General features: G+C 45.2%; 1 protein-coding gene and 1 non-coding gene across 2 annotated transcripts; one reads left to right on the plus strand and one right to left on the minus strand.

Moving 5' to 3' along the window:
* Positions 1 to 2197: 2197 nt before the first annotated feature.
* TRNAQ-CUG (transfer RNA glutamine (anticodon CUG)) lies at positions 2198 to 2269 on the minus strand. Its single transcript has one exon. It is a non-coding gene; the product is annotated as a tRNA-Gln (tRNA).
* Positions 2270 to 2609: 340 nt separating this feature from the next.
* RAB11A (RAB11A, member RAS oncogene family) lies at positions 2610 to 27321 on the plus strand. Its single transcript, XM_062206169.1, has 5 exons — positions 2610 to 2763; positions 10649 to 10844; positions 13011 to 13204; positions 14086 to 14166; positions 26933 to 27321. Exons 1-5 carry the CDS (start codon positions 2724 to 2726, stop codon positions 27070 to 27072), a joined length of 651 nt encoding a protein of 216 aa, XP_062062153.1. The 5' UTR covers positions 2610 to 2723; the 3' UTR covers positions 27073 to 27321.

Below are 27321 nucleotides of genomic sequence, written 5' to 3' on the forward strand. Positions count from 1 at the left end.
GCACGTGTGTTAGCGTGTGTCCACGTGATTGCAAGAGACTTCGGATACAGCCCCGTGGTCCACACTCAGATTACTCTTCCTAAGGCTGGGTTCACACCAGTCACCCCTCTATCCACACTGCCCCAAGGTTTTCAGAGGGCTGCTAGCTGTGTCCCTGGGAAAGGAACTCTGTGTTCTGGCCAATCTAGGAAATGCTGTGTTCAGCACAGCCAGAGCACTCACTGGAGACTTTAAATCGCCATTGTGCTACAGGGTGACCCGTGACGGGGGAGACGGGGGAGACGGGGTCGCTCTTGGTGATTGTGGCCGTGCAGCCTTCTCTTGGGGACCGCTGTCGTCCTTCCAGAACCCACGGTGAGGAACGGCCGATGGGGAATAGCTTGTCCTTCTTCTGGCACTAAAGCCCTTGCTCAACATGCGCTTACCATCTCTCTCCCTGACTTCCCAAAATGAGCTGGCTTCCTTGCCTCTTCCTTCCGGGGTCAGTCCCGTCCCAGCTCCCGCCCCGCCCCGTGGCCCCCCCCCCCCCCCCAGCTCTTCCTGGTCGTCTCAGTCTCTCCCAGCAGGGGCACTGGCACTTATCACTAGAGCACTGATTAGTTCACCCTTCTAGACTCTTCTTCCTGACAGTCTCCATTATGGTTTCCATGTGGTCTGTCCCCGATTGCCACAGTGGCAGGGGTGGGAGGTGGGGCTCTTAGGAGGTGATTAGGCCATTAGGTGGGATTAATGCCTTTCTCCAGGTAGGGGCTTCATTCTTACAAGGGTGAGTGTTAGGAAGTGAGGCGGCTGCTGGTGTTTGCACCTGCCCACCTGCCCTCCTGCTCTTCCACTAAGGCCAACACAAGGCCCTGCAGGAAGCTGCTAATGCTCCCTTGGGCTTCCCAGCCTCCCAAACCACCAGCCAAATCTTTTCTTGTTACATTAGCCAGTTGCAGGTACTCTGCTGTGGCAACAGGAAATGAACTAAGCCCCCTTTCTTGGGCTGCTCTTGTCTGTGTAATCCGGCTGGCACCAGGGCTGTCTGATGAATATGTAACAGTTCAGAATAGGTGCTCTGCAAATAGCTGCCTCTTGAGTAATACTGGAATCTTGCATCTCCCCTAGCTTGTATGCTCACCATCTGTACAAGGTAGCATCCGGGACCTTAGATAAACCACCTATAGCTTTATATGGGCAAAGAAAGCATGGAAAAGAGCACTGTATTCGTTTTTTTCTAAAAAAGATTTTATGGGGCCTGTGTTTGGCGCAGCAGGTAAAGCTGCCGCCAAAAAAAAAAAAAAATTATTTGAAAGTCAAAAAGACAGGAAGACACACACACAGACCTTCCATCATTCTATCGGGGTCTCTCATGAGGGTGCAGGAGCCCACGCACTTGGGCTGTCTCCTGCTGATTTCCTACGTTCACAGCAGGAAGCTGGATCGGAGGCGGAGCAGTCAGGACTACAACTGGCACTCAGATATGGGATGCTGGTGCCCCAGGCAGCGGCTTAGCCCCGCCACAAGGCTGGCCCCCGATTTTATTTTTATTCCTGCCCTAACAAATGATCACAAACTTTTGGATGCTGGTCTCACTGGGCGAAACTCAAGGTGTCAGCGGTGGGCATTCTGTGGGGGAGCAGGGAGTGGGGGTGAGAATAGGGGGTGGGGTCATAGTTCACAGGCACTTTTGGACCAGAGTGTAAACTGAGTTTGCACACAGGCGGTGGGAGTGTGATACTGGGGGGGGGGGGGGAGGCTTTTCTTTGGCATTCACAGAATTCTCCAAATACCAGGAAGCTCTGCGGATCACTCGGGTCAAAGGACAAGGGGCAGCCCGTGCTCTGCCTGTCCGGTGAGGGCGTAGGCGGCCACCAGATGGGACTCTTCCCTGGTGACTGTTGATGAGGACGGTGGCAGTGTATGGCGGGCATCCGACACATTTCCAGGGAGGAGCGGGCGAGGGGATCCTGCACTGACCGAGGCTGAGGACGGGCAATTCCAGCTTCGCTGAAGCTTCTGAATCAAAGCTGGAGGCAGAGGGTCCACGCTACAGAGGGCGAAGAGGGGCAGAGGTCTTCGTAGGCGAATATTATATTTTACTTTTTCCAATTCTCACCCTACCTAATGCAAGGCCCAGTATGTCACACTTGTTGAAATGCAAATAAGTAAATAAAAATGTGACTGGGGGAGGAAAAAAAATAAAAGCAAGCTGAGCAGGTTCCACCGAGATTTGAACTCGGATCGCTGGATTCAGAGTCCAGAGTGCTAACCATTACACCATGGAACCGCCACACGTGTGCTGCCGGCTCCGGCCCTCTAATCGTTAGAGAACCCCGCCCCCCTCGCACACCCAGCCACCACAAGCGGGTTCCACGCGCTCCCGCGCCCCGCTGCCCGGCTGGGCGGTGCCAGCAATGAACGGGAGGCCACTACGACTGGCACCAGCTGGGAAGCCGGGACTCAGGGTTTCGCCCTCTGAAACGCTTTCCGAGGGTGACTGTGAGCCCTGACGCCGCAGCGGGCGCCGACGCAGCGCCCGTCCCCGGCGGGGGGCGGGACGCCGCCTCCCCGGAAGTACTTCCCCCGGGGGCTGGGGCCTGCCGGAAGTGGCGCAGCGGCAGGGCGGGGCTCTCCAGCCGGTCCGGCAGCTGAGGCTCGGCGCTCGGGTTACCCCTGCAGCGACGCCCCCTGGTCCCACCGACACCGCCGCTGCTCCCGCCCCTTCGCCTCTCGGCCGCGCCATGGGCACCCGCGACGACGAGTACGACTACCTCTTCAAAGGTGAGGCCGTGGCCGCCGGCCCTGTCCGCCCTCGGGGGGCCCGGGGCACTCCCGGGGGACCCGCGTGCGGGCTGCCCCAGCCCCGACACGGGCCTGCCTCGGCCCTTCCTTCCCTCGCGGGTCGTGCGGCCGTCCCCGGACGGAGCTTCCCACGGCCGCGCGCCCCGGCGTCCCCACGGTCGTGCCGGGCCGCCTCCCGCCAGGCCGCGGCGCGCCTCGGCGCCCCTCGCCGTGTGCGTGTGTGCGCGCGTGTGTGCGCGCGTGTCCTCCCCCGCCGCGGCCTCTCCCTCGCAGCCTCCGCCCGGGCCGGCTCCGTCCCCGCCCGGCCTCGGTGACAGGCCCCGGGCCGGCTCCGTCCCCGCCCGGCCTCGGTGACAGGCCCCGGGCCGGCTCCATCCCCGCCCGGCCTCGGTGACAGGCCCCGGGCCGCTCCCTCCCTCGGCTCGGGCTCCCACCGCGGGGCTTTTCCCCGCGTGTCCCCTTCCCCCGCGCGAGCCTTTCTCGCCGCCCCTCCCCTCGGGCGGCCGCCCCCCGCTCCCCGGCTCGGGCCCCCACCCCACCCCGCCCGCCCCGCAGCCTGCTCGGGCCGGCCCCCGCCCACCCCCGAGTTGGGAACTCTGTGCCGAGGGCCGGGGGGCTTGTCCATCACCCCTGCGTGCACTTGTCGCAGTGGCCCGACCGGCGGGGACTTCCCACCTAGCCTTTTTTTTTTTTAAACTCCTCTCCCGGCACAGCTGCAGCCAACCCGGGATCACTCGGTACTCGGCTCGCGGGAAGGGGTTGCGGATGGGTGGTGGCTGTTATCCCGGCCAGACCTGAAGGCCCAGTTCCTGAGCAGGAAAGGTTGCGCGCTGCACAAATACTAGCCTGCTTTATCACTGTGGACTGGCTGCTTCCTGCTGCAACCCTGGGAGGATCCAACAGGAAGGGAAGAGCCCTAGTGGGCCGCCTACCTTTCCCGAAAGGAGGGAGAGGGGACTTGTGTGCTCCTCGGGGCCATTTAAAGCGTGGTGATCGGAGAGGGGGACGTGTGTGCCCTTGGACTGTACGCAGTTGGAGCGTGGGGAGAGGGGCGAGAGGCTTGCTTACTGGTCGAGCCGGGGAGCATCCAGAGTTTTTGTTTTTTAATCAGCAAAGGTGAAGGGTACGGCTCTCCGTGAGAGACGAGTCCAGTGAATGCTTTTTTGTTCGGTGGCTGCGCTCGGTTCTGGTAGTCCTCCCTCCTGAGTGAGGGCAGCCATCAGTAGTGAGCTGAACAAAGATCATTACAGGGAGGAAGAAGCCATTGCTATTAGAGCTCTACCGTGGAGGGCGGAGTGGAAAGAGTGGTGAGCATGGTGACTGCTTCTGACTTTGCCATTGGTTGCTTAGAATGATTGACTAAAGGAAGCAGGAAACATTGCTTTGCTTTACCAATACTTTTGCCGATCTCGGTGATAATATGCTCTTACCTTAGTCCTCCGAGCTGGAATATTCTGTGTAGAGGGTGAGTATAGGCTGAGTGCCTTCAATATCTACGACCCCCGTGTTGGAAAGTCATTAACAGTGAAAAAGGCACTCAGGTCGCTTTACAGACACGAAAAGGAGACCTGCATTAGTTTGTGTACTTTTTCAAGAAGGCATCGGAATTGGTGAGAAGTTACTTCAGTCCCTGGAGCCTTTTGGGTTTAGTCATTAAAGGGAGGTTTTTGTTTGTTTTTCAAGTCCTTTACAATGTCATGGGCAGTTAGCTACCTTTGAAGTACTTTAGAGCAAGATAGACTCTCAGGGTTTTTCTCCTGATTGGTTTGGAACTGGAATGTTGGGGAAAAAACAACCCCAGAATATTAGCCATCCTGGTTTGAGGAATTAGACCATCCTTGTACCATTGAGAGCACAGGGTTCTGGAATCACATACACCTGAGTTCACATTCCATTCCACTCTGGGGTTTATGACCTCGGGGAAGTGAAGTGTTTCAGCCTCAGCTCTGAAGGGAACTCTGGGACTCCCTGATCCAGACTGTCGGACAATTACGGTTTTAGCTCCTGGGAGGGCTCAGTGAATGTGAAGGCAGCTACTGTGGATCTTGTCCGTTTTTTGAACTTTGTTTCTAAACGGAAGAGCATTTACATATTATTAAAGAAGCATAAAAGTAGGAACTTAAACTATTTTATGTTCATGGGTTATGGTTTCATTTTGTTGTGCTGTTTAAAATATGGTGTTTAAAAATTCTGCTGAGGAGGATTTCCATGTCTTCGAAGCTCTTACAGGATATGAGTCACCTTTTTTTTTTTTCTTAACTTCAGTGCTTGATTATTTAGCCAGTCTCTTTATTTATACAATTCTCATTTTAAAGCTAGGCAAGAATAATTTTACTTTAAAATGGTTTCCTTCTATAGAGATTTGTTCACTGAGATGAACCATTGCTGTCTCTACTTCAGAGAAGTCTTACCCAGCAGACTTAATAGCTGAAGGCAGTGGAGTTAATTTGTAACTCTAACCAGTTGGAAATGAAGGGTTGTTTGGATCAGCGTGGGACGCCGTGGTCTGAATGGGAATCTAATGTGGGGAGCGTAGGACAATTATTCTAAATTACGCATTTGTTCTTGCACATTAATCTTCACTCAAGCTCAGCAGTGAGGCTTTTGGTTGGGGGGATTGGTTTTATTTTTTGAAGCTTGACTTTTTATTTTACAAACTGCAGTTCTTTAAGTATTTACGCACAACATGGGTAAGATCCCGAGGGACACATAAATGAGGTTGGCAATGGCTCTAGTTCCTGTTGACAAATACGGTATCAGACACCCGTCCAGTGAAAGTCACTTGTTCTGAAAGCATCTGGGTGTGCAGTCTGTTGCTCACCGCCCTGTCTTTCCCCTCGGTGGAGGTCAGTAGTAATTAGGAGTCAGCTGATTGTCAGTGGAAACAATCCCAGTTGAGGTAGTTGTCCTGCCTCTTAGTAGTTTTTCTTTCACAACTTTTGGTTGAGCAACTTGGATTCTGCTGAATCAGGAAAAACTTGTCTTAGACTTCAGCCTTCTGAATGCTTTTGATTTTAGAAAGACTTGGTGAAGTTAGACTGTGACATCCAGGTTTATGAAAACCAGGATGAAAATAAGTGGTTTCTCCTTCAGATTAGAGCTGATGTATTGCGTTTGATGGAATAAATACGAGTTCTAGTCCAGTAAATTAGTTTGCAGGATCAGGTATAAAACTACAGGGGGGTAAAGAGGTGCAAATTTTTGTTAAATAATGGATAATTAGTACATGTATTCTGCTTTTATGGTATTTAGCAATGTATTTGATATATATAGATGTATATCCATGCATATGAAAAATCTTCAAAAAAGTTGATGGAAATTGCGTATTATGCAAAGGCTATGTGTAGATTTCAAAATTTTTTTGCCCAAAATTAACTTTTCATTCCATTTTTCTTGAAATTTTTGAAGTACTCCTTATGTAGGTGGTAGAGTTAAGTTATAACATGCTTAAATGGAAGTACTTTTAACCCAAGATAGAAATAATGGAAAGCATAGGAAAGTCACTGCAAGTTCATGGACTATAGGGTGTGATCACATATCACTCACATTTAAATAAGCAATTAAATATTGTTATCTTAATGAGAGGAACTGTTTTGATTGGAATTATTTAAATTTGAGTCCATGAAGCTTTATTTTTTTTGCTTTAAAAAAAAAAACAAAACCGTAGCCAATACATTCTCTTGTGTTGCTTAGGTAATGTATCCTATTTTCATTTCTTTCTTTCTTATTTTAGTGAGCCTGTATGTTACTCTTGTTTTGATTTCTCAGTTGGTAACTGCATAGAAGCAGCTGTCCTTATTGAGTTGTTATTTCTCAGCATCTTCCTGACTGCACTATTGTAGCATCAGTGTCCGGTGGTCCTGTAAGGTATCCTGTAACAACTTGCTAGTCTTTATTCTGGTAACCTTGTCCATGTCTCCTTGAGATAACTATTTGATACTGTATGAAGCATTCATGAGTTTTGAATGCTAAGGTTGCTGTTTTTTTTTTTTTATAATGTTAAAGTTAATTGGTTATATAAAAAAAAATTCTTACTATATCTTTATGAAAAAGTTTTAAGTTGGTTAAGTAATTAACATAATCATTGGTTGAAAGTGGAGATCAAAAGGGAAGAAACCAAAACTTGAAAGGGCTGGTCTTTTTGTGGGGGGTGGAGACTTCTTTGAGGGTGTGTGTGTGTGTCTGTCTCTGTCTTTTTTGTTCCAAAGGCATCCGTTGTCATTATAGATGCCTCACTGCACGCTTTGACTTTAACCCTGGGACTGGTTCCTGGGTTACTGTTTCCTGGGGGAGTGCCTGTGAAACAGAAATGTTCTAACTTTTTGGTTTTTTCCTTCTTTCTGGTTCCCTCTTCAAGTTAGGCTTGTATACCTCTGTGCTATTACAGGATTTTCTCAGCGAAGCATCCAGCCTAGTGTACTAAGAAGTCACAGTGATTGTATCCTATTAATAAGTAGACTCTTGTGTTGAAAGGGCTTTGTGGCGCAGCGGGTTCAGCCGGTATGCCAGTGTCCCACATGAGCACCCAGCACCAGTTTGAGTCCCAGCTGCTCTGCTTCTGATCCAGCTCCCTGCCATGGCCTGGGAAAGCAGTAGAAGATGGACTGAGTGCTTGGGTCCCTGCCACCCATTGTGAAGACCCTGATGGTGTTCCAGGCTCCTGGCTTCTGCCTGGTGCAGCCCCAGATAAAAGAGCAGATAAAAGATCCCTCTTATAGAAAGATCCCTTTCTATAACTCTGCCTTTAAAATAATGAATAAGTAAATCTTAAAAAAAAAAAAAGCAAAAACCTGGCCTTTGACTTCACAGTCAGGATGGTGGACCTTGGAAATTAACATTTCAGTTAATCTTTCTAAAAAATTGAAAGTGCATTAGATTTGTACGTTTTCATGACCTTGACATCTTCTTCCCGGGTACCCAGATAAAAACGTTTAATATAATATGTGTGTTTGCCCCTCACCTTGGACACCCTCTAATTGATTAGATAGTTAGAAATAACTACTCTTTGTGCTGCCGGGGTGATTTCTTGCTGAATCAGCTGATAGAGAAAGCCAGAAAGATATGCATTTGATAATGTACTCCCTTCAAGACTGTCCAGAAGCCAGCTTGCATCCGCTCCTGTGGCGAGGAAGCAATGCATAATGGACTCTTTTTCCTCTGACTTGCATGCAGTGAGCTCTCACAGTGTTTTCCTCTCTTTGCCTGCACTACCAAATCCCAGAATCCCAGTCTCTTTTGTAAAGACCTGGTCTTATTCCTGGGCCTCCTATCTTTGATTTTCTAGTTATGGTCTCGCTGGCTTTTTTTTTTTTTTTTTTTAAGATTTATTTATTTGAAAGAGTTAAAGGGAGACGTAGAGACACAGTCTTCCATCTGCTGGTTCACTCCCCAAATGGCCGCAACAGCCGGAGCTGAGCTGATCTACAACTTATCTATTATTATCTATTTGTCCATTAAAATTATTTATTCAGGGGCCCAGTGCTGTAGTGTAGTGGGTAAGGTTGCCACCTGCAGTGCTGGCATCCCATTTGGGCGCTGGTTTGAGTCCCAGCTGCTCTACTTCTGATCCAGCTCTCTGCCATGGCCTGGGAAAGCAGTAGAAGATGGCCCAAGTGCTTGGGTCCCTGCACCTGTGTGGGAGACCCAGCTGAAGCTCCTGACTTCAGATCAGCAGGCTCCAGCTGTTGCAGCCATTTGGGGAGTGAACCAGCATATGAAGATCTCTCTGTGTAATTCTGCCTCTCTGTAGCTCTGTCTTTTAAAAAATTATTTATTCAGGGGCTGGTGCTGTGGCGCAGTGGGTAAAGCCACTGCATGCAGTGCTGGCATCCCGTGTGGGCACCAGTTTGAGTCCTGGTTGCTCCGCTCCTGATCCAGCTCTCTGCTATGGCCTGGGAAAGCAGCGGAAAATGGCCCAAGTCCTTGGGCCCCTGCACCCGCATCGGAGACCTGGAGGAAGCTCCTGGCTTCAGATCGGCACAGCTCCGGCCGTTGCAGCCAATTGAAGAGTGAACCAGCAGATGGAAGACCTCTTTATGCCTCTCCTTCTCTTTCTGTGTAACTCTGATTTTCAAATAAATAAATAAATCTTTAAAAAATTATTTATTCAGAGAGAGAGAAAGAATGAGCTACTATCTGCTGATTCACTGCCCAAATGCTGTGCAGTGGCCAACTGGGGCCTGGCATATAATCCAGATCTCCCATGTGGGTAGCAGGAGCCCAGTTACTTGATCCCTCACCACTGCTTCCCCAGAGTCCACATTTGCAGGAAGCAAGAATTAGGAGCTGGTTCTCAAACGTGGAACAAGGATGTCCTAATTTGTGTCTTAACTTTGAGGCCAATGTCTGCCTCCTTCATTGTTTTTGAAATTCATAAGTATGATCACTTCGAGTGAAAAAGTTACTTAGTAAATACACTGTCTCCTATAGGAATCATAAGTAATTTCATCTAGTTAAACCTGTTTTTTAAAAAAATCATTAATTCATAAGTGAAAGTGTGTGCCAATAAGTGAGAAGTATTAGCTTCCTAGGCCCTTGTTTATCTTTAGTGGGGTAAGGTTTGTTTTAGTTACTGTGTGTGTGTGTGTGTGTGTGGTGTGGGGGGAATGGTCCCTAGCTTTGTGGTAATGTGATACAAGCAACTATTAAAGATCATTTTAGTTTCTATGATCTGATGCAAAGGTTATAAACCTGATGCTTTCTGTGTTGAATGAACGTCAGTCCTCAAGTCACACCTTTTATTTGATGTAACTAAATAAAACATATTCTCTTCCTCCATATCTATTAATATTCTTTGTTGTTTTCATGTCTGATACATTTTAAGTTCATTTAGTTTTGGATTGATTTTTTAAGTTCTCTTCTTCAGTAGTAAGATTGGTTTAGCATTGATGGTAATTAATACCTGCCATCAGTGGCTAGTACACGTGATCAAAATTGCTTGTTTAAAATGGTACCACATCTGTAATGTGTGGAAGTCATGAAAGAAGAATACAGGGTGTTTTTTTTTTTTTTAAGATTTGTTTTATTTGAAAGAGGGGGAAGAAAGGGAGAAAAGGAGGGAGGGAGGGAGGGAGGGAGGAAGGGAGGAAGAGAGAGAGAGAGAGAGAGAGAGAGAGAGAGAGAGAGAGATTCCATCCACTGGTTCACTCCCCAAATGGCTGCATCTGGTCAAAGCCAGGAACCAGGAGCTTCATCTGGATTTCCCAAGTGAGTGGCAGGAGCCCAAGTACTTGGGCCACCTTCTGCTACTTTCCCAGGTGCATTAGTGGGGAGCTGGGTCAGAAGTGGAGCTGGCTTAACTTGCTGTGCCATACCACAGGCCCTAAAACAGAAGATAAATTGGTTCTACTGAGTGACATGGTCAAGAGCATGGGCTACTTGACCTCCTGCCCACCATCCCTTTTTAAAAATCAGATAACCTGTGGCCAGGGTTGTGGCATAGTAGGTTAAGCTGCCCTTGCTGCCATCCAATGTCAGAGTGTTGGTTTGTGTCCCACCTGCTCCACTTCCTGATCCAGTTCCTTGCTAATGCATCTGAGGAAGCAGTGGAGGATGACCCAAGCACTTGGGCCTCTGCTACCCATGAGGGAGACCCAGCAGGAGCTCCTGGCTCCTGTCTTTGGCCTGGCCCAGACTGGAGCTGTGGGGACTGTTTAGGGAGTAAACCAGCAGATGGAAAACCTCTTTCTCTCCCATCTTCTCTGTTACTCTGCCTTTCAAATAAATTAAATAAATCTTTTGAAAAATAAGATGTCCTGTCTTTTTTTTTTTCTTTGCGTTGAAGCCAAACATTCTGATGAAAGCATAGTGGCATTCTGAATGTGGTTATCTCATTCATCTGACATTGTGTTCTTTGTCTTTTCAGTTGTCCTTATTGGAGATTCTGGTGTTGGAAAAAGTAATCTTCTATCTCGATTTACTCGAAATGAATTTAATCTGGAAAGCAAGAGCACCATTGGAGTAGAATTTGCAACAAGAAGCATCCAGGTTGATGGGAAAACAATAAAGGCACAGATATGGGACACGGCAGGGCAAGAGCGATACCGAGCTATAACATCAGCGTAAGTCTCATCATTTTTAGGTTCTGCAAAACAGATTTCTGTCAAGTGAATTAGCTACTTTTGGTAATAGAAGATGTACAGTGGTTCCCCTTATCCATGAGGGATACATTTGAGTACCACCATTGATACCCAAAAGCATGAATAGTACCAAACTCTATATCTGTAAACTTAAAGGATTTTAACTTTAAATTTTGACTTTTCCTTGACATTTGAGTTGCCAGCATCCCTATTCTTATGCCTGGTATTATTATTAAATGAAATAAAGGTTACTTGAACTTAAGCACCATAATACCAGGATAGCTGATCTGGTAACTGATGGGTGGGCAGCTTATGTGGCATGGATACACCTGACAAAGGGAAGATTTGTCCCAGCCTGGAGGGAGTGGGACTGCATGAGATCTCATTATGCTACTCAGATGCCACTTAAGAAATATGTATTGTTAGGGTGGGCATGCAGTACAGGCAGTTAAATTGCCACTTGGGATGCCTGCATCCCTGTTGGCGTGCCTGGTTCAAGTCCTGGCTCTTCTACTTCCAGTCCAGCTTCCTGCTAATGTGCACCCTTGGAGGCAGCAGATGGTGCCTCAAGTGCCTGAGTCTGACTCCCATGTGGGAGACCTAGACTGAGTTCTGGGCTTTTCTGCGTGGCCCAGCCCTGACTGTTTGGGCTTTTGGAAAGTGAACCAGCAGATGGAAGGTCTCCCTGTCTCTCCCTCTCTTTCAAATAAAATGAAGAAATAAAAGTACACATTGTTTATTTTTAGAATTTCCCATCTAATGTTTTTAGACTGTGGTTTGATTGTGGGTAATTGAAACTGGAAAGTGAAACCACAGATAAGATTCTTAGATGTTTATTTCTAAGTGTGTGTGTGTGTGTGTGTGTTTCTTAAAGAGACTTGTTTGAAAGAGCAACAAAAAGAGAAGAAACAGATATAATCCTAGCTTATTCCCCAAATAACCAAACACTGGATTCTGGACCAGGGCAAAGCAAGGAGCCAGAAATCCCATCTGGATCTCCTATGAGTGTCAAGGGCCCAAGCATTAGCAGGGAGCTGGGTTGAAGTGGACCATCCAGGACTTCAACCAGCACCCTGATGTGAGTTGCCAGCCTTGCAAGCATTGGCTTAATCTACTGCACCATAATGTTGGCCCCTCTAAGTGTGTTTTTAAAAATATGTGATCCATGTTTTGAATTCTTCTGGTGTTTGCTTCTATTTTGTTGTTCCTTTCTGGTAAATGTTTGTGTGGGAAGGCAACCACAAGTTGGAAACGAGATATGTTTCTAGGGGTAGGCATTGTGGTACAGTGGGTTAAGCCGCCTCTTGGGACAGCTGTGTCCCCTATTGAGAGTGCTGAGGGGCTGGCACTGTGGCACAGTGGGTTAAGCTGCCACCTGCAGTGCTGGCGTCCATATGGGTTCCAGTCCTGGCTGCTTTGCTTCCGATCCAGCTCAATGGCTGATGCACCTGGGAAAGCAGCAGAAAATGGCCTAAGTGCTTGGCCCCTTGCACCCACATGGGAGACTAGGAGGAAGCTCCTGGCTTTGGCTTGGCCCAGCCCTGGCTATTGTGGTCCTTTGAGGGAGTGAACCAGTAGATGGGAGATCTCCCTATATATAACTCTTTCAAATAAATAAATATTAAGAGTGCCACTTCAGGTCCTGGCTACTCTGCTTCCAATCCAGCTTCCTGCTAATGCATTGTGGAAGGCAGCAGACGATGACTCAGGTGTTAGCCTCTGCCACTCATACAGGAGGTTTGGATGCAGTTCTGGTGTCCTGGCTGCTGTAGGCGTTTGGGGAGTTGACTAGCAGATGGAAGATTGATCTCTTTCTTGCTATCTCTGCATTTCAAGTGGATGAAAATAAATAAGCAAAACAAAATGAGAGTGGGTGTTTGGTGCAGTGACTGGGACCCCTGCATTCCATATTGGGGTACCTGGGTTTGCGTCCCGACCCTGCTTTGGATTCCATGAAGCATCAGGTGGTGATTCATGTCTTTGAATCCCTGCCACTCATGTGGGAGACTTGAATTGAATTCCCAGCTGCCAGGTATTTGGGGAGTGAACCAGCAGATGAGCAACGTCTACCCCTTTCTCTTTGTCTCTCTGCCTCTCAATTACTGTGAGTAAATAAAAAATTAAAAATGTGTGTGTTTCTGTTTCCAGATACTATCGTGGAGCTGTAGGTGCCTTATTGGTTTATGACATTGCTAAGCATCTCACATATGAAAATGTAGAGCGGTGGCTGAAAGAACTGAGAGATCATGCCGATAGTAACATTGTTATCATGCTCGTGGGCAACAAGAGTGATTTACGTCATCTCAGGGCAGTTCCTACCGATGAAGCAAGAGCTTTTGCAGGTCAGTGATTTGAATCCCATGCTATTACAGTGATTCTGTAGTTCTTACTATTATGTCTTGAGGTTTCTTCACTCTTTCACTGAGGGTAGTTGTAATAGTTTCAGAAAAGTAAACAGGATTACTCAACAAAGGTGATTGTTTTGAAAGTTTGTGATTACTGTATGGCTCTTTAGCTGAAACACCAAGACTTTGAGTTTTTGTGGGGGGGAAAAAAAAAAAACAGAAAATAAACGTTGTCCTCTTTTCTGTCCCTTGAAGTGGTAGGTGAAATCTATTAATGTCTGTATTTTACCAAGGCAGCTCTAGATGGGTCTAGCCATTGTTAGGGACCAACAGGGAGGCAGCTGCTTAGGAGCTGTCTTTGGCCCCATAGAGATCTGCCTTTCCCTTGGTCCTGCCCCAGTTTTGTTAGGGGCAGCTTATCAGAAAGCAACATCATGCATTCTTAGCTAGTGAAAGTCATGACCTTGCACTAGTGATTATGCTGTGAATAGTTTTCTATAACAGTTTTTAGTTTCCCAGACAAGAAGAAACTTTATTTCAGTAATACCAGAATTCTAAAATTCTAAGTGAATACCATAGGGATGCAGAGGACTGTAAGGAATGAGCACAGCTGAGTGTTTGGTAAGTTTACTACATTTTGAGTGATCTCATTCATTGCTACTGGTAATGTTTAGAGTAATAAATATTTAATCAAGAAGCCAATGAAAACTTCAGTCTGGTAGAGTATAAACAGAATGGTGCCCTTTCGGTCCCAGAAGTTGGCACAGTCTTAGATTTTGAAAAGTTCTGTTATTTTCTTTTTTGAGAGCTTAATTATATGACATTCTTTCTTTTACTTGTAAAACTTGACAAAACCGAGTTTTTGTGTCTCCCCACAGAAAAGAATGGTTTGTCATTTATTGAGACATCTGCTTTAGATTCTACAAATGTAGAAGCTGCTTTTCAAACAATTCTAACAGGTAAGATTTGCATTTTCGGATTATACCAGTTGGAATTGGAAGTTTCAGGAAGGTCATAAAAGCGGATTGTTCAGGAAGCTGTGTATCACACCATTGGAGAATGACTGTCATTTGAGAACTACTATAGCGAGAGCTGTTTGCAGTACAAAATTAGTTACAGATCTTGTTCATTGAGCTTCAGTCATCCCAATTCATCTTTATATGGGGAAAATGTTTTGAGGCTAATTTGTTCACTTTTGCTATCACAGTCACAGCTGAAGTTATGTTTAAATCTACCTTGATGTGGAAAAATATAAATGTGTTTTAGAAATTCAGTAAAGAAAGGAAAAGGCTGGGAAAAAATAAATTTTAAAAAAGTTAAGTGAAAAGAAAACTCTGCTGTGATGCAGAAGATGCAGGTTGTCACTTGCAGATAAAATCAGCCAGTGATTGAATATACAAAAGTTCAATTGAAGATTTACTTTATTTATTTGAAAGGCAGTGAGAGAGAGATACAGACAAGAATTTTCTTCTATCTGCTGTTAACACCTCAGATGACCCCAGTAGCCAGCTGGCTAAAGCCAGGAGCCTGGAAGTCCATCCAGGGATCCAAGTACTTGAGCCATCACCTGCTGCCTTTCCAGATGTGATAGCAGAAGTTGGACTGGAAGTAGAGTAGCCAGAGCTGAAACCAGTACTGATATGGGATGTGGGCATTGCAGAGGTGGCTTAACCCGCAGTGGCACAATGCCCGCTCCATAAACTGTATAGTACGTTTAAGAACTCGTGAGTTAGAATATAGTTTTATTTATTTATTTATTTATTTATTTGAGAGGCAGAGTTAGAGACGGAGGGAAAGGTTCTCTCCACTGGGTCAGTCTCCAAATGGCTGGAGCTGGGCCAGGTCTTCTCCAGGTCTCCTGCTCAGGGACTTGGGCCATCTTCCACTGCCTTCCCAGGCCACAGGCAGAGAGCCGGATTGGAAGAAGAGCATCTGGGAAATGAACTGACGCCCACATGGGATGCCAGTGCCACAGATGGAGGCCTAGCTCACCACACCACAGTTCCGGCCTAGTGTATAGTCTTTTTTTTTTTTTTTTCTTCCAAAGATTTATTCCATTTATTTGAAAGACAGAATTACAGAGAGAGGTAGAGACAGAGAGAGAGGTCTTCGATCTGCTGGTTCACTTCCCAGATGGCCGCAACAGCCGGAACTGCGCTGATCCGAAGCCAGGGGCCAGGAGCTTCTTCCGAGTCTCCTACATGGGTGCAGGGTTGGGCCCTCTTCTGCTCCCCCAGTCCATAGCAGAGAGCTGGATCGGAAATGGAGCAGCCAGGTCTCGAACCGGTGCCCACATGGGATGCTGGTGCTTCAGGTCAGGACTTTAACCCGCTGCGACACAGCGCCGACCCCAGAATATAGTCTCTCTCTTTTTTTTTTTTTTAATTTTATTTAATGAATATAAATTTCCAAAGTACAGCTTATGGATTACAATGGCTCCTTCCCCTCCCCCCCCGTCCCCCCGAATATAGTCTTAATATATAGGACAGTCTTATGTGGTGGTGGTCTTGAAAAGTTTATATGGAGAAATGTTTATTAATGAGTTTCCAGTCCCCAAGTTTTAATTTAATGTTTGTATATAGTACTTGTATTAGAGTTAAGCAGATTTCAGCTTTAAAATACTATTTTACTGTAAAAAAAAAAAAAAAAAAAAAAGTTGGGAATAAAGCCTAGGAATTAAGAACATGGACTTGGAGGCCTGACTCGGGTGCTAGTCCTGACTCCTTCACGTACTGTTAGCTCTAAATCTTGGGCAAGTTCCTTAACCTTAAAGATCTTCTTCATCTGTAAAACTTGGGGATGTTCTTTTATTTCTGTTTTGAGAGAGAGTTTGTGTTTATAAAACCTTGTGGTATGATTTCATTTGACTGTTGTGTTGCAATCTATCAGGTGTTTTGTTTCTGAAATTCATAGAAAAGAATGGTGTGTCGCTCAGACAACTCTGGGTACCAAAAATGAGCACAAGCTAATGCCTGTAAAATACTTAGCTATCCTGCTACACAGTGAACATTTGATAGTTACTAAATAGCAGTTATGGCATGAGGGAAAAAAACTGGTTAAAATACACTTTGGTGACTTATGTACCTGTTTAGTAGAATTGTTCTTGTTATCAGAAGAATAGTAACTTAGAAAAACTAGTGCTGGGGTTGGGTAAGCAGTTTTTGGAACACAGTAGCTTTCATTGAGTCTTCCCTGTGTCAAGCACATTGCTGGTTGGTTTGGTTCAGGCAGCCAAGGTCTGGTTTTCTTAGAACGTCATGTGTGGACTTTGTTTAGTTAGTGTGCAGAGTACTAGATTGAGATTCAGGGGTTCTAGGGTTTTACATTTCATTACTTTGCTCTCACTCGCTGTGAATCTAAGGCACTGAACCTCTCTGATCTCCAAGTGTTTTAAATCACCTGAACGTCTGTGAGTCTCTTAAAGCCTCTGGATACCCCATCAGTCTTCAGTATTACGGTGTTTTTAACGTCCCATCCGATCTCTTCTCTAGTTCTAGCGCATTTATTCTGATACTGAATGAAGATGAGACCAAGTCTTTCCTTCCATCTGCAGTTACTTGTGTGTCTCATTTTTCTTTTAACAGTGAACTTCTGTTTCACTCTTCTCTTCTTCCTCCTAAATGCCAGTGGGAATATTAATACATAGGAAAAACAGAAAAGAGAACAGTTACCTCATTAAGGCTGATTGTACATTAAATTTAACAGTATTAAAGGAACTTTTACATTGTATGTTGCTGGAAGAAAAAAAGCTTTTATTTAAAAAAAATATTTATTTGAAAGGAGGAATGACAGAAAGGGAGAAACAGGAAAAGGGATCTTCCATTCTCCAATTCATTCCTGAAATGGCTGCAGTGGCCAGGGCTGGGCCAGCTAAAAGCTGGGAGGCTGGATCTTCATCTGGGTTCCCTATGTGGGTGGCAGGGACCCAAGTACTTGGGCCATCTTCTGTTGCCTTCCCGAGCATTAGGAATCCCTAAGTACTTTTCAATTTGTATTTCCTAAAAACAAGGGCATTTCTTTTCATAACCATAGTATAAAGATCAAAATTAGAGTTAGCTATACACCTTATTCAGATTCTGTCAATTATTCCTGTGTCCTTATTAGCAAAGCATTTCATTTAGCTGTCATTTCTTTATACTCCCATCTAAAATGGTTTCTTTGCCTTTTGTTTATAGGCATTGCTATTTGTTTTTTAAGATTTATTTATTAGAAAGTCAGAGTTATACAGAGGAAGAAGGAGAGGAGGCGAGAGAGGTCTTCCATTCGCTTGTTCACTCTTCAATTGGCTGCAACAGCCAGCGCTGATCTGATCTGAAGCCAGGAGCCTGGAGCTTCTTCTGGGTCTCCCATGCAGATGCAGGGACCCAAGCACTTGGGCCATTTTCTGCTGCTTTCCCAGGACATAGCAGAAAGCTGGATTGGAAGTAGAGCAGCTGGGACTCGAACCAGTGCCCATATGGGATGCTGGTACTGCAGGCGGCAGCTTTACTTGCTGTGCCACAGCACCGGCCCCTAGGCATTGATGTTTTTGGGGAGTACAGGCCAGTTGTAGTTGTTTTGTAGTGTCCTTCAGTTTGGATTTCTCTGATGTTTCTCATGGTTAAATTTAGCTTATTCACTTTTGGTAGGGTCACTACAGATGTGTTGTCAGTGTCTCCCCCCCACCCCCCTTTAAAGAATTATTTATCTGAAAGGAAGAGAGTCGGGGAGAGAGAAAGATATCTTTCATCTGCTGTTTCACTCCCCACATGGCCACGATGGCTGGGACTAGGTGCTATTTTAAGATTTATTTTTATTTATTTGAAAGACTAGAGGTAGAGGCAGATACAGAGAGACAGAGAGAAAGAGAGAGAGAGAGAGATCTTCCATCCGCTGGTTCATACCCCAAATGGCCACAACAGGAGCTAAGCTGATCCAAAAAGCTGATCCAAATCCAGGAGCTTCTTCCAGGTCTCCCATGTAGGTGCAGCGGCTCAAGGAGTTGGGCCATCCTCAGCTGCTTTCCCAGGCATATCAGAAGGGAGCTGGAGGGGCCGGTGCTGTGGCGCAGCAGGTTAATACCCTGGCTTGAAGCACCGGCATCCCATATGGGCGCCGGTTGGAGTCCCGGCTGCTCCACTTCCGTTCCAGCTCTCTGCTATGGCCTGGGAAAGCAGTAGAAGATGGCCCAAGTCCTTGTGTACCTGTGTGGGAGACCCGGAAGAGGCTCCTGGCTTCAGATCGGCATGGCTCCGGCCATTGCGGCCAGTTGGGAAGTGAACCATCGGATGGAAAACCTCTCTCGCTCTCTGTGTAACTCTGACTTTCAAATAAATAAAAAATCTTAAAAAAAAAAAAGAAGGAGCTGGATTGGAAGTGGAGCAACCAGGACTCCAACCGGTGCCCATATGGGATGCTTGTGCTGCAGGCCAGGCCATTAACCTGCTGCCCCACAGCGCTGGCCCTGCCAGGGACATCTTTCAAGCCTGCCACATGGGTGCACTTGGGCCATCTTCTCCTTTCCCGGGCGAATTCATTAGCAGGGAGCTGAATTGGAAATGGAATGGCCCAGAGTTGATCCAGCACACATATGGAATGCTGGCATCACAGGCTGCAGCTTTACCTGCTGCTACTCCTCAACACCGGCAGCTGTCAGTGTATCTTATCAAGACACTCATGATCCATTGGTTAAGGTGATATCTGTCCCATGCCTCCATGTAGTTAATGAGTCCACAGTATGATGATCAATTATTAAATCTATGGTTGAAATAATTCTAAGTTTTCCATCAATTAAATTAATCAGTCAAAGTTGATAATTTAATCATTAAATTGATTAGCTGCATATTGCCCCTTTAAAATAGGATTAAAGTTTTCAAGTACTTTATTAAAGAAGTAAAAATCTTTTTAAAATGTATTCATTTTCATTTTATTTGGAAGACAGAGGGATCTCTCTCTCTCTCTCTCTCTCTCTCGCCTCCATCTGCTTGTTCACTTCTTAAATGCCCACAACAGCCAAAACTTGGTGAATCCAAAGTTCAGGTCTCCCATGTGGTTGTCAAGTGTCCAGGCAGTTAAACCATCACCTGCTGCCTCCCAGGGTTTGCATTAACAGGAAGCTGGATTGAAAAAGAAGCAGCTGGGACTTGAATGAGGCACTCCAAAATGGGATGCAGGCATCCCAAGTGGAGCCTTTTTTTTTTTTTTTTCTTTTTTAATTTTTGACAGACAGAGTGGATAGAGAGAGAGAGAAAGGTCTTCCTTTGCCGTTGGTTCACCCTCCAATGGCTGCCGCGCTGATCCAAAGGCAGGAGCCAGGTGCTTCTCCTGGTCTCCCATGGGGTGCAGGGCCCAAGCACCTGGGCCATCCTCCACTGCACTCCCTGGCCACAGCAGAGAGCTGGCCTGGAAGAGGGGCAACCGGGACAGAATCCGGTGCCCCGACTGGGACTAGAACCCGGTATGCCAGCGCCGCTAGGCGGAGGATTAGCCTGTTGAGCCACGGCGCCGGCCCAAGTGGCATCTTAACCATTACACCAGACACTTGCCCCTCTTTTAATCAGCTTTGTTCTTGGCTTGTGGCAACGGTTTAAAAAATGTCAAAATATCAAATTAGGAGGCTTTTTTTTTTCCTTTAAGAAATTCAGATAGCTGCAAATCAGTTTGAAGACAGCTATCAAAGTAAAAGCTCCTACCTGGGATGTAGTAGATTAATCAGGCCTCCACTGTTTTCACAGTTTGGGGCGAGGCTGACAAATTTTAACTCTTCTTGTTCTCTGACTTGGAACAATTGCATTTAACTTGCTGAGAATTACTTTGTAGCTAGATCACCTTTCTATTAGAGTAGAAATAGGTAAATGTCTTTTTTAGTTAGCTTTACTTCTTTATATTTACAGCTATCATATGAATATTTTACTTTACATTTAGTTCTCCTACAATTGACCCTGATAAAGGAATGATAAGGCAGATTCTTTTTCTTTCTCACCACCTGTTCTTTGGCCATTTTGAAAAGGAACCGAATAGGAATTAAGTGTGTCATGTTCATTTGGTTCTAAAGGAGATCATCCCCTGAAAGAGGGAAGCACAGTCTTGCATCTGGTTTAGCAAGTTACTAGTCCTCTCATCCCCCCACTAAAATCACCTTCTCTGTTCAGATACCAGCCAGAAGATCACTTGCTTCCTATTTTCTTATCAAAGTTTGTTTTTAAAATGGCACACTCAGCCAGAAGACACTGGGCTGAATGTACCAGAAAGAAAACATTTCCAATTTTCTGACCAGTGCTTTCTCCTTATAACACCTGGGTGACCTTTTTTCCTGGCAGATACCTTCTCGGTAAATGAAGTAAGTGCAGCAGTCATCCATTTCTAAAAGCAAGCAATGCTTGCAGTTATACAGCACTGCTTACATTTCCTGCTTTGTAATGAGATGTCTTCAATTATTTCTCTGTGTTCTTTGAGAAATCTGCTGTATGCTTGATGTATATTTGTCTTTATATAAAAAAATTGCAAAATTTTTTTTGTTTTGGTTCTCCTAATAGTTTTCAAAATAACCTGTACAGAAGTTAAAATGTATAAGGATCACATATTTAATAATTTGCACTTCAAAGGGGAGATCTACCCAGTTTGGAATTAGAAAATATAAAGAATAAATGATATAGTTTACTGTAAATTGATGATTACCTTTATTCCTTAGGCACTAACCTGATTAAATGGCTGAAGGGTAAATCCTTTTCTTTCGGACTCAATCCTATCCTATCCCTTTTTAGTGAAAAGAATTTAAAGAAAGTTTCTGTGTCCTTTTTTTTTTTTTATGTTATAAGCTATTTTTATTATAATCCAGTTATCCAGTTTTCTTTGATGCTTGTTCGTGTTTAACCACTGTCAGCCTTCTCAGACATAGGTTTTAATCACCTTTTTTCCCTTAAAAAAAACAAAAAAGAAAAAAAACTTTTGAGGCTTTGTTGTCACTAATTTTTTTTTTTTTTATTTGACAGAGTTAGATAGAAAGAGAGACAGAGAGAAAGTCTTTCTTCTGTTGGTTCACCCCCTAAATGGCCACTACGGCTGGAGCTACACCTATTTGAAGCCAGGAGCCAGGTGCTTCCTCCTGGTCTCCCACATGGGTGCAGGGGCCCAAGCACTTGGGCCATCCTCCACTGCCCTCTTGTGCCTCCTGAGAGCTGGACTGGAAGAGGAGCAACCAGGACTAGAACTGGCGCCCATATGGGATGCCGGTGCTGTAGGCGGAGGATTAATCAAGTAAACCACAGCACCGGCCCCCGCTACTTTTGATAGTTTATATATTCAGTTGACTAGTTGACTATAGCTTGCTGTATTTCAGTTTTAGAGAAGTTCTTATTTTGGGGAAAATAGTTATTTCCTTAATACATTTAATTCTTTATCTTTTTGTTATTGAAAGATTCCAATATACAAGAAATAAAATGGGGGTGTGTGTTTGGCCTGGTAGTTAAGATATTGGAGTACTTGAGTTCATCTCCTGGCTCCTACTCTTGATTCTATCTTCCTGCTCATGTAGACCTGGAAGGCAGTGGTGATGGCTCAGGTAGTTGGGGTCTCTGCCCCCCTGTGGCTTTGGTCCAGTCCTGTCTTGTTGTGGGTATTTGGGGAAGGAACCAGCAGAAGAGAACTCTTTGTCTCCATCTCTTTCAAATAAAAAGAAAAAAAAAAGTTTAATAATATCATGAACTCCCAAATAGCCATCAATACCCATTAGCTCATGACTAGTCTCATACCTATCCCCTATTATTTTGAAAGAAATCCCACATATTTCGTCATTTTATTTGTAAACATTTTGAGATGTTTATCTAAAAGATTAGGACTTAAACTCATTCTCAGAACCACTTAAAATTGACTGTAATTCCTTAATATTTGTTTTTGAAAGAATATTAAAATTTCAGTTCGTATTAGGACCCAGATAATGTTTACACATGATAAATTGATATTTTGGAGTGTTTTGAAAATGTTTCAATTTTCTTTTTTACTCCATAACTATATATATGTTTTTTTTAAAGATATATGTATATATATTTGTTTGTTTTTTGACAGGCAGAGTTAGACAGTGAGAGAGAGAGACAGAGAGAAAGGTCTTCCTTTTCTGTTGGTTCACCCCCCAAAAGGCCACTACGGCTGGCGTGCTGCGCCGATCCGAAGCCAGGAACCAGGTGCTTCCTCCTGGTCTCCCGTGTGGGTGCAGGGGCCCAAGCACTTGGGCCATCCTCCACTGCCTTCCTGGGCCACAGCAGAGAGCTGGACAGGAAGAGGAGCAACTGGAACAGAACCGGCACCCCAACTGGGACTAGAACCTGGGGTGCTGGCACCACAGGTGGAGGATTAGCCTAGTGAGTCGTGGTGCTGGCCCAAAGATATATTTTTTATTTATTGAAAGGCAGAGTTACAGAGAGAGGAGACAGAGATCTTCTATCTGCTTGTTCACTTCCCAAATGGCCGGGACTGGCCCAAGCCAAAGCCAGGAACCGGGAGCTGCTTCTAGGGCTCTCACATGTGTTCAGGGGCCCAAGCCCATATGGGATGCTAGTGCTGCAGATGGCAGCTTAACTCATTGGGCCACAGCGCTGGCCCTAGTAGATATAACTTTAAAGAGAGATGGGAGGCAGGCATTTGGAGCAGCAGTTAAGCCGCCACTTGGGACACCAGCATCCCTTATCAGAGTGCCTGGGTTCAAGTCCTGGTGCTTCTGATACCAGCTTCCTGCTAATGTGCACCCTGGGAGGCAGCAAGAAATAGTACAAGTTCTTGGGTTCCCACCACGCATGTGGGAGACCTGACCTGAGTTCTGTGCGCCTAGCTTCCTAGATTCAGTCTGGCTCAGCCCTGTCTTTTGGCGGTGTTTGGGAAGTAAACCAGAAGATGAAAATTGATCTGTCTCTTGGCCTTTCAAATAAATTAAAAAATCTTTTTTTTTAAGATTTTATTTATTTGAGAAGCAAAGTTAGAGGGTGAGACGGAGAGAAAGGTCTTCCATCTGCTGGTTCACTCCCCAAATGGCAGCAATCGCCTGAGCTGGGCAGATCTGAAGCCTGGAGCTTCTTCCAGGTCTTCCTCATGGGTGCAGGGGCCTGAGGACTTGCGCCATCCTCTGCTGCTTTCCCAGGCCCATTAGCAGGGAGCTGGATCGGAAGTGGTGCAGCCAGGACTCGAACCGGTGCCCATGTGGGATGCCAGCACCTCAAATGGAGTCTTATCCTACTATACCATAGTGCCAGCCCCCAGTAAAAAAAAAAAAAACCTTTAAAAAATAATTTATAAAGGACATCATTAGTATACTTGGAGAACTCTTAATATGGGCTGTACATTAAATGCTATGTAAATGTTAAATTTCTTGGATATGATATATGGTACTCTGATTATGTAGAAGAATGCCTTGTTCTTTTTTTTTTTTTAACTTTTATTTAGTAAATATAAATTTCCAAAGTATAGTTTATGGATTACAATGGCTTCCCCCCCATAACTTCCCTCCCACTTGCACCCCTCCTATCTCCCGCTCCCTCTCCCATTCCATTCACATCAAGATTCATTTTCAATTATCTTTATATACAGAAGATCGATTTAGTATTTATTAAGTAAATATTTCATCAGTTTGCACCCACACAGAAACACAAAGTGTAAAAGCCTTGTTCTTAAGAGACAAAATGCTCAAGTATTTAATATTAAAGTGCCATAATACATACAATTTATTTTTTACTTAGAAAAGTGTAAGCACACATGGGAGAGAGAAACCAAATGTGGCAAAACGTTAACAACTGATGCTTCCAGATGAAGGACGTATGCATGTCCACCATATTTTTCTCTAATACAGTATTTGAAAAAAATGTTAAATATAGTTATGGAGAGGCTGGTCTTGTGGTGTAGCAGATTAAGCGTCTGGCACCTCATTTGACCACCAGTTTGAGTCCCGACTGCTCTACTTCTGATCCAGCTCCCTGCTAATATGCTGGGACAGCAGCTGAAGATGCCCCAGTGCCTGGGCCCCTGCACCCACGTGGGAGACCCAGAAGCTCCTGGCTTTGGCCTGGCCCACTCCTGGCCGTTGCAGCCATTTGGGGAGTGAACCAGTGGATGGAAGATCTCTCTCTCTCTTTTCCAATCTTTCTGTAAATCCGACTTTCAAATAAGTAAATAAACAAATCTTTTAAAAAAAAAAAAGTGTTACTGCTTTGCCAAATGCCTACCCTAGATTTTTAAATTTTTAATTCCAGGCAGCAATCACACATTGCATTGATGGAATAGTTTTGTGTCTGTGGTGTCCAGGTTGCTGTTGCACTTGAAACATGGTTGGTGGAAGAATTAGGTTTTAAATATTTGCTTTAATTTAAATAGGTAGCTATTATATTGAACAGCCAAGATGTAAGACATTTATTCTCATCTCATTCTGGATTTATCTGATTGTTTGCTCATGATTAAATTCGTTTTCAACAGTTTTGATGAAATACATGGGTGTCCTGCATAGGAATACACTGTGTCCTCCCTGGTGTGTCATACTAGGAGGCTTACATCAGTTTGCCTCATTTTTAGAATTCTGTTACCTTTTGAGGACTTTGAGGAGGGGGCATTGGGAGAATAAAGATAAATTAGATACAATCTCTGTTCTTAAGTCTTTTCTTATTTTAAAAAGATTTATTTATTTATTTGAAAGGCAGAGGCAGAGAGAGATCTTCCATCTGCTCGTTCACTCCCCAAATGGCCGCAACAGCCAGAACTGGGCCATTCCGTAGGCAGGAGCCTGGAGCTTCTTCTGGGCCTCCCATGTGGGCGCAGGAGCCCAAGCACTTGGGCCATCTTCTGCTGCTTTCCCAGGTGCATTAGCAGGGAGCTGAATCGGAAGTGGAACAGCAGGAACTTGGTGCCCATGTGGGATGCTGGCACTGCAGGGGGCAGCTGTATCCGCTATGCCACAGCGCTAGCCCCTGTTTTTTTAAGATTTATTTTATTTATTTGAAAGAGTTACAGAGAGAGGCAGAGCCAAAGAGAGAGAGGGGTCCTCCATCCACCGGTTCACCCCCCAGATGACCGCAGCCACAACAACCAGAGCTGAGCTGATTCTAAGCCAGGAGCCAGGAGCCAGGAACCTCCTCCAGGTCTTCCACGTAGGTGCAGGGGCCCAAGCACTTGGGCCATCTTCAGGTTTCCCAGGCCACAGCAGAGAGCTGGATTGGAAGTGGAGCAGCCGGGTCTCGAATCAGCACCCACATGGGATGCCAGCGCTGCAGGCTGGGGCTTTAACCTGCTGCACCACAGCGCTGGCCTCCCAGCCCCTGTTCTTAAGTCTTTAATGTTATCAGGGAAAGTATTTTTTTGGCAATGCAGTATATGGCCAAATAAAATGTGTTAGATACATCTACTTACTGTGGAGGAATTTAATGAACACATATATGCTGTATTTTAGAGTTATAGCACTGAATAAGTCAGATAGTTTTGGTCATCATGGGGTTTAACATTTAATGGTAGAGGCAGATACTGAATAGTTTTGGTAAGCGCTAAAAGAAAGTGTACCTGGCTGGCACTATGGCTCACTAGGCTAATCCTCCGCCTGCAGTGCCGGCACCCCAGGTTCTAGTCCCAGCTGGGGCGCCGGATTCTGTCCCGGTTGCTCCTCTTCCAGTCCAGCTCTCTGCTGTGGCCCGGGAAGGCAGTGGAGGATGGCTCAAGTGCTTGGGCCCCTGCACCCCATAGGAGACCAGGAGGAAGCACTTGGCTCCTGGCTTCGGATTGGCGCCAGCCGTGGCAACCATTTGGGGGGTGAACCAATGGAAAAGGAAGACCTTTCTCTTTGTCTCTCTCTCTAACTCTGCTTGTCCCAAAAAAAAAAAAAAAAAAAAAAAAAAGTATACCTATTCAGTCTTCAGTTGGTTGTGTTGTCTAATTATTTATTTGAATACTTTCATTCAGGAGGTCACTGATAAACATACTCATTTTTTCTCTTTCTCTTCTGAGTACTGTGGAATTTTAGCATGTTTACAAAGTTGTGCTCTTTCCTACACAGCCTAGAAAAATAAAAATGCCTGATGTGTCTGATAGTACAGATTGATGGATGGATTTTTGTGTGTGGTAAAATGTCAATATATTTGGACCAGAAATATCTTCTAGTTTAATTCACATCTAAACCCGTAAACTGTGTAATGCTCTTTAAACCAAGGTTTAGGGGCTGGCACCCTGGCTCACTTGATTAATCCTCTGCCTGCGGCACCAGCATCCCATATGGGCACCAGTTCTAGTCCCAGTTGCTCCTCTTCCAGTCCAGCTCTCTACTGTGGCCAGGGAAGGCAGTGGAGGATGGCCCGAGTGCTTGGGCCCCTGCACCCATGTGGGAGACCAGGAGGAAGCACCTGGCTCCTGGCTTCAGATTGGCGTAGCTCCAGCCGTAGCGGCCATTTGTGGGATGAACCAATGGAAGGAAGACCTTTCTCTCTGTCTCTCTCACTGTCTAACTCTGCCTGTCAAATTAAAAAATAAATAAACCAAGGTTTATTAGACTGGGGAACCTTTCTCTCTGAAATGGAAAACTTGTTTTTCTTACCCTAAGGGAAATTATTAAAATAATGAGGTGATTCTAATCAGTGACTGTTTGAAAGTAAAGCTTACCATTTTTGTATCCTTTATTTAGTTATTTGTGGGCTTTGCTGCAGATGTAGTCATGTCTTCTGTGTATCTTTTGTGCTAAGTATTGATAGTTTTATTTGGACTAAGTATTGCTATTTTTTTTTCCTTCAGAGATATACCGCATTGTTTCTCAGAAGCAAATGTCAGACAGACGTGAGAATGACATGTCTCCAAGCAACAATGTGGTTCCTATTCATGTTCCACCAACCACTGAAAACAAGCCAAAGGTGCAGTGCTGTCAGAACATCTAAGGCGTTTCTCTCCTCCCCTAGATGGCTGTGTATAGTCCATTTCCCAGGTCTGAGATTTAAATATATTTGTAATTCTTGTGGTCACTTTTGTGTTTCATTACTTCCTCATACTTATGAATTTTTCCATGTCTTAAGTCTTTTGATTTTAGCTTTATAAAATCATCCACTTGTCCCAAATGACTGCAGCTCTTTTTCATGCTATGGCTTCACTAGCCTTAGTTTAATAAACTGAATGTTTTAATTCCTCAA

This window comes from Lepus europaeus, chromosome 11, assembly GCF_033115175.1.
Source record: "Lepus europaeus isolate LE1 chromosome 11, mLepTim1.pri, whole genome shotgun sequence".
Taxonomy (NCBI): Eukaryota; Metazoa; Chordata; class Mammalia; order Lagomorpha; family Leporidae; genus Lepus; species Lepus europaeus.